At 32.8% G+C, this 7,551-nt stretch overlaps 1 protein-coding gene across 2 annotated transcripts in view; it reads right to left on the bottom strand.

Annotated features, from left to right (window-relative positions):
- Positions 1 to 1,757: 1,757 nt before the first annotated feature.
- LOC120412525 (uncharacterized) overlaps positions 1,758 to 7,551 on the bottom strand; it is a 788,684-nt gene continuing 782,890 nt past the window's right edge. For both annotated transcript variants that reach the window (XM_039573021.2, XM_039573022.2), the window contains exon 10: positions 1,758 to 7,524. In XM_039573021.2, coding sequence (XP_039428955.1) covers positions 7,513 to 7,524 — 12 coding nt within the window. In that variant the 3' untranslated portion in view covers positions 1,758 to 7,512. The remainder of the gene's footprint in view (positions 7,525 to 7,551) is intronic.

Here is a 7,551-nt window from a genome sequence, read left to right as displayed (position 1 = left end):
TGCTGAAAAGTAGAACTTTTTAGCATTTATTTTGAAAAGTGTTGCTATTCGATTCTGTTATTTTTGGTACAGAAAAGTAGGCTATTTCGTCGTTCAAGAATGACAGGAGAAGTAAGTAGTTTCACGACGGAATTGCAAAAAATATTATAAGGGTCATTCCAGGTCAACTGAGTACACATTTGGACTCGACCTTCACCGATTTGGACCAAACTTGGAGGGAACGTTTATCTATCGATAGTTAACAGAAATCCCAAGTTTGGTGCTGATTGGACCATCCCTCTATTTTTGGCACCGCCCTCTTTTTTGGCGATTTTCTAAAAAACTTTTTTTTCTTTTAATCATAACTTTGCAACTATTTGAGCAAAAGACTACAGGTTGCATTTTATAGAAAATTGTCCAAGGAATTCGATAAAAATAAAATTTTAACCCTTAAATGCCCACTAACATTATATTTTAACGTTTTAAGTATAAAAATTCTGTTTTGACCAATTGATTATATTTTTATTTTTCTTATTTTATCGCCATCGTGTTTCCCGGACAATTTTACATAATGATTAATATAGACATCAAACTAAAATGAACTATTGGCGAGATACAGTGATTTTACTGAAAAAAGTTTGATTTTGCACTGCACTCTGTCCTATGATTTCAAATCCGAAATAAGTTTCTCACATATAAAAACCGAATAATGCGAGATTCATTCCTTTTTGTTGAAAAGTACACCATGAACTTCCGATTGCTGCGCAAAATCAAACTTTTTTTTTCAGTAAAATCGCTGTATCTCGTCAATAGTTCATTTTAGTTTGGAGTCTACATTGATTATTATGTAAAACTGTCCGGGGAACACGATGATGATAAAATAAAACAAATAAAAATATAAGCAACTGGTCAAAACTGAATTTTTATACTTAAAACGATAAAATATAATATTAGTGGGCATTTAAGGGTTAAAATTTTATTTTTATCGAATTCCTTGGACAATTTTCTATAAAATGCAATCTGTAGACAGTCTTTTGCTCAAATAGTTGCAAAGTTATGATTAAAAGAAAAAAAAGTTTTTTAGAAAATCGCCAAAAAAGAGGGCGGTGCCAAAAATAGAGAGATGGTCCAATCAGCACCAAACTTGGGATTTCTGTTAACTATTGATAGATAAATGTTCCCTCCAAGTTTGGTCCAAATCGGTGAAGGTCGAGTCCAAAAGTGTACTCAGTTGACCTGGAATGACCCATAAGCAACTCGCTGCAAAACTTGATTTTTTCAGCACTCGTCGTATTTATCCAACTCGGTAAACCTCGTTGGATAAATGTACGACTCGTGCTGAAAAAGTCTGCCTTTTACAACTTGTTGCATAAACTACTATTTCCTGTTGGAAATTTTTTAGGCGTCTTAATTTCAGGTCTCAAAAAACGTTGGAAAAGTAAGGCGTCGGTTGTTACGTTCTAAAAACAAAACCGAAAAACCGACGCCTGTAAACCTAGTGTTCTTTTCCGCACTCTAGTTTTTTTGTTTTGTTTTGATAAGCAGGCTCTTTCGTCATTCAAGAATGGCAAAGTGTGTAGGTTCCTGAAAAAAAGGTTGGCTGGTACTGTTTAAAGATGCATTATGTAAATAGAAAATGACAATGATTCACAATTTTTGACGATTTGAAAAGCAGTATTACAACAGCTAAAAACGGAATCCAGTAAAAAAATATTTTTCTAACAATGTTGATGGAATTTCGGATAGTTCTTATTTTAAAAAAAATTAACACAATTGAGTACATTTTATGAAAGTTTCGATAGCTTTATTTGGACATGTTTCGTCTCCAGTTTTTTTTTCTTTTGTATATTCAACTCACGTTTGCTTCTTTTTATCAACTTTCCTGTTTTATGTTTGTAATTTTGTCCATATTTTTTCTCATCATTTTTTTTTCTCTTCACTGCGCTGCCGCATACCAATTGCGTTCTCATAATGTGCATGTTAGTGACTGTATGAGTGTGTGGGTGTGTGTGATTTTTTGCGTTTTCTGTACAGGACAAGCCGATAAAGTGGTAAATTTTATCGCTTAACTTGAAATGGCTTTATTTACAAGATTTTCTTTGCTTCACTTTTTTTATGTCACAAAATCAAAACGCTTCACCTTGGTTTTCATATAAAATATAAATATTTCTACTTCACAAGTTTTTTTTCTGCTCTCTACACAAACAAAACCCAATATAAATAAAATCCCTAGAATGCACATTTCACTCTTGTTCTCTCGTTCCTTGCTGCTCTCATTTCGCCCTAATGATTTGTTGTTGCCTCTTTTATTTTTATAAAATCGCTGGATCTTTCGGGAAGGACTTTTTCTGCCGTGTTTTAAAAGTTAGCGCTACGAATAAAAACGGGACAAATGTTCGATTTTTTTCCAATAACTTTCACGTTTGTAAAATGATTTTCTTTTATCGCTCGCTAGTTCGATTGGGTTTTTGGTATTTGTAAATTTGTGCTAGCTTCCACATTTTTGTTGCTTATTTTTGTTCACTTACACAAAAAACGTTGCTTTGTATGTTCTTCTCTCGTAGAAAAACTAATTCGATAAGGCTAGAAACGAATGTTTTAAGTATTTGTCCTCGCTTGTGGTTGCTTTCTGTTTTCTTTCTTCTTCTTTACTTTTTAACTATATTTATCGAAATAACGATTTATGCTAGGGTTGTGTGTGTGTGTGTGTGCTTTTTGCCTAGTGGTTATTTATTTTTTTCACTATTTTTTGATGATTTTTGTGTGTCAATAAAAGTTTGAGTAAGTTTCGGGTAGATGTTTCAGTGTAATGAGAATAAATTAGAATGAGGTGAAGAAAGTGTAGTAAGTGTTTTTTTTGTTGTGTGGATGAAAGTTAATGGATCGTCTCAGGGTTAAAATCTAGAGTAAGTGAGTGAGCTTGAGTGAGATGAAAGTAGCTTCTAAGGGATGATTGCTTCTCTTCTATGTACACATGTAAAATATAGGTCGGTCGAGTACGTCTTAAATATACATATTTCGAAAAGATTCTCATTTTGGTATATATGCTAGATGCTTTTTTTTCTTCTTTTGGATTATATGCGTCAATAATAAGTTCTCGTTAAGTATATCAATAAATATTTCATAATAGGTATTTTGGCAATTGTTTATATTACACAAATTGTATATTTTTCTCTCTCCCTCCCTCCACATTCAATCAATATATTTACAACAATAACTTCCTGCATTCGGTTTCGAAAAACGCGACTCTCGTTAGTTTTCCTTCGACTAGCACTTGAGAAAATAAAAACAAAAAAGTTTTGCGCTTCCTTTGGATTTCTACTCGTATTTGTTTGCTCACACAACAAAGCTCAGTACAACAGAGGAACAAAAAAAACACAAGTTGCATTTTTTCAACTTCTACACATTCACACACGTGTTCCTTTTCCTACCCGTTAACAGAAAACAATAAAAGTCGTTGTTGTTTGATTTTTTCCTGTGTGTGTGTCTGTTTGAAGATTGTACGAGTTTATCCTTGTCTTTCTTCTTGCATGTTCCAAGCATTATGATTCGCGTTGATTGGACTGAACAGTTTCCAGTGCAGTGCAGCCGATTTATCAATTTTGCACCGGGCAAATAAGAGCTGGCAGCGCTGGTGTTTTGCTTCGACAAATAGAAATGGAAAAATGGGAAATTTTCTCATTCGATTGACTTAAGCCAGTGCAGCCACCACCAGTTGGGCATTAGAACAAAAAGAAGAAGGCCAACATAAGAATGATATAGAGGGAAATTATGAAGCAAAAAGTTTGGGGATATTAACAAAACCTGAGAAATCAATATTATCTGATCACTTGTGATGGTCGTATTAGGGGAGTAGTACCTATCCTCGATTGTCCTTGGTTTTAAACTTAATAACTCTGTATAGATAAATAAAAGAATTTTCATTAATGCAAGTAAGGTTGCTTCAAGAAAATTATTTTGTCTCCCAAAAAAATGTCAGCTAATTTTTCCTTTAAACCACATTTCTTTAGAAATTTAATAATAATAATAACTTTCTATTTTGCTGTCTAAATGTAGAATGGCCAAAAAACCAATTTTGTGTTTTTAAAATCATAACATTCTACATGATAATCTTTTATTAATGCAAAAATTATCAAATTTGACATAAGATAAAACTTTCTATATTGTTTGTAAAATTTTCTCAATTCAAAATTATTTTTTTAAGATTATGAGTTAAGCTGATGATTCTTCGCGATTTCGCGGAAGCCGTATTGTCTGTCAAATTTTACATTGGCCAAGAAATTTGATCAAGTCCGTGAAATGCCTCAAAATTCTCTATAATCTATTGTGAAACTGTCGCTCGTTGTATTTAAACTCCGTTTTTTTTTTATAAATCTGGTAGTACACATAATTATTAACTGGAATTTTGGAAATAGTTCTTAAAAATGCACTACAAATTTAGAACCAATTTTTAAAAATATTATTCATAACAATGTTAATGAAAGGCAGATTATTGATTGCAAAGTTTCTTTTTTTTGGTTGTAAGTGCCATGAAAGTTAAGTTCAAAGTTAATGAAAAAAAACTCGAAGCAGTTTTACTGTATCTATTTAGAAAATCGCGGTCAAGTTTAATAAAATTACGCTGAAAAAACTTCATAAAACGTGTGGAAAATTACAAAAAGTTTATATTTTATTCATGAGTAAAGGTTTTTTATTCAATTTGGTTAACACTATACAAATTGAATTAAAATAGGTTTATCTTTTTGTTTTCAAATGATTAAAATCTACCGCTATTTTTTTTTTATTTAGCCAAAAATTTATGAACTTCTTCCAATTTCCCTTTTTGGTTAAAAACATGATAATAAACACAATTTTATTACTTATTGTACTTTTGGTAAATTTGTTGTTTTGCATGTGCTTGGTATTTTTTTATTTTAGCAAATTAAAATTCAATAATCTCAGAAAAATAAAAGAAGCAGAATCGAAAATTTAGCTGGCTGAATTTATTTTAGAGCAACCTGTAAACAGTTAAAAACATATTTAATGTGTTTTTTTTTACATTTTGAATAAAATAATTCAATTTATAGCCTAATTAATAAATTATAATTTTTGACTATAGGCAGTAGCATAACTGAAGTTCTGCCTCAATTAATTTATGCTACTTTCTGCTTCAGAATTTTCGAATTTGGCTCAACTTTTTTCTTAACCATTACTAGGGTCGAGGGACACGAGGGTTCGCCCAAAAATGTAAAAAGCTTAAATAGCTTTTTAAGGGTCCACTTCACGCGAACATTTTTTGGTTAGACTTTTTTACGGAAATTGTCATGACTCTGAATAGAAAACAGTTAGAGTTTCACTTTTTATGTTAGGTCCGGTAGAAATGTTTTGAATAGTTAACATGACCTAAACTGATCTGATTGTTTCAATAGTATCTTCAATAAGCAAAAAAAAAAACTTGGGCAAATAGCTAAATAGCCAAAGTTAAGTTATTTTTGCTTTTTGCAGAAACTATTGAATCAATCAGATCAGTTTAGGTCATGTCAACTTTGCATAACATTTCTACAGGACCTAATACAAAAAGTGGGACTTTAACTGTTTTCTATTCAGAGTTATGACAATTTCCGTAAAAAAGTCTAAGCAAAAAATGTTCGCATGTAGTGGACTCTTAAATATAAATACAAAAATAAACTTTGTTATGAATGATATAAATAGTCGACAGTCCGTTGTTTGAGATTTTTCAATGCAAGTTGAAATTTTCTGTTCTTTTTTGTTGTGATTATTTCGGATTTTGGGAAATTTTGAGACAAAAACTAGCAATAATTGTGTTGGCTTTAATCGAAAAAAATAAATAAAATATAATAATTGGAATAACAAGCCCAAGTCTTAACATTTGAATGCAAAAAGAGTTTTAAAAAGCATTTAACACTAGTTCAGTTATTTGCAATTATAAGTTTTCAAAAAAATAAGATTTGACAAAAACAAACAACAGCGAAAAAATCACCCCAAACATGCTAAAAATTATTCTAAACGCAGGAATGCATTTTAAATTGATTTCAGCTGATTACACATAAATTTCCACCGAAATTTTTAAGTTTTCTTGAAAAAAAAATTGCACCCTTATTGGGCAAACTTTGAACAGGGGTGGACAAAAACTTGAAATACAATTTGTACCAGCCTTAATAGGAAAAGACAAACATGATGGAAAGTTTCTCAAATTGAAATTAATTTGAAACAAAAAAAAAACAAACCTTTTTCACCCATTTTAGACAGTTGAACAAATTGGAATACATTTAAAAAATGTTCAAACTTAGTTGGAAAATTTGAATAAAAAAGGCAAATCTCCCCTACTCACTCCACATCCAGTATTATCTTTGCACTGAGATTCTGATTTTTTCTCCTGTCCCTGTCCTCCCCAAACCCACGGAGTAGGAACAAACCGAATCCCCCGATAATCATGTACTCCTCCGGCAGGTTTGATCGTCCCAGTAGTGTTTGCTTTCCGTTTTTCGCTATTTTTCCCTCGTGTGTGTGTCCGGAAAAAAAAGCCCCGGAAAAGCCTGCCTTCCCTTCATTTTCTTTTGTTTGCATTCTAACGTTCGTCCCTTTACCACTGCTGGAGGACTCTCCACCACTGGGCGCTGGAGTGTCCTCCTCTTCAGGACAGGCCAAACATTTGGGCAGACTGCTTTCGCTCTGTCTGATGTGGCGAGGAGGAACTTGTGTCCTTTGCCTGCGGCTGGAGATATCCTTGGTCTGAAGAGTAGTTGTACACTCAGTTGTCAAAAAAATATCATATTTTTTGTAAATTCTTGATTTTTTAAAAATGTTGATAATTAGCAAATGTTTCAAATCATTTGTTTGAACCATTTTTTTTTACATTTTCATACCTTTTTTAAACATTAAAGTGTATTTGTGTACGTACTTGAATAAGGTGGGTGCAAAGATTAAACAACCCCACTCTACCCTCCTCCCAAACCACCCCAGAATCCCACGTGGCCCAACGTGACCGTGGCAGCAGCAGCAGCCGGGTATTTGCCCTAAAGGTTAAAAATCAATGAATTGGCAAGACAAAGCAATCAAAGCATCGCGAACAAACATCGTCAGATGCGGAAAAATAATTATTTGGACGCTGCTGGAACAAGGAAAATGGAGGAAAATGAGCGTTACATCCTGCGCTGGAACGATGGAAGGTTGGTTGGTTGGTGGTTTTTGGTTTCGTTTGAGGATGCTGATTAGCTTTTGCCTGCTCTGTGATTACGGCTGACTGACTGACGGTTCAGTCTTGTCCTGCGACCATTATGACTTGAAAATGATGTTGGATTTCTTCTGCTGTTGGATCTTCTGAGTTGTGTTTTTTTTGTTTTGCTAATAAAACAGGTTGCTTGTGGTATTGTTTTGTCTGTACTTACTTCTGTATATTCTGTATATAGATAGAGATTTGTGTGTTTTTTTGATTTTATACTTTTTCTTTTTACTTCATAATGCTTACTGTATAAAAAGTTTTAGTCTTTATTGCTTTCATTTGTGGTGACCAGTTGGTTGACGCTCACGAACCTAGGATGAGTTCTGGAAAAAGTGGAGAAAAGACAGGAA

The sequence above is a fragment of the Culex pipiens genome, chromosome 2 (genome assembly GCF_016801865.2).
Source record: "Culex pipiens pallens isolate TS chromosome 2, TS_CPP_V2, whole genome shotgun sequence".
Lineage (NCBI taxonomy): Eukaryota > Metazoa > Arthropoda > Insecta > Diptera > Culicidae > Culex > Culex pipiens.
The sequence above is the reverse complement of the archived record's forward strand: the minus strand, read 5'-3'. Positions and strand labels throughout refer to the sequence as shown.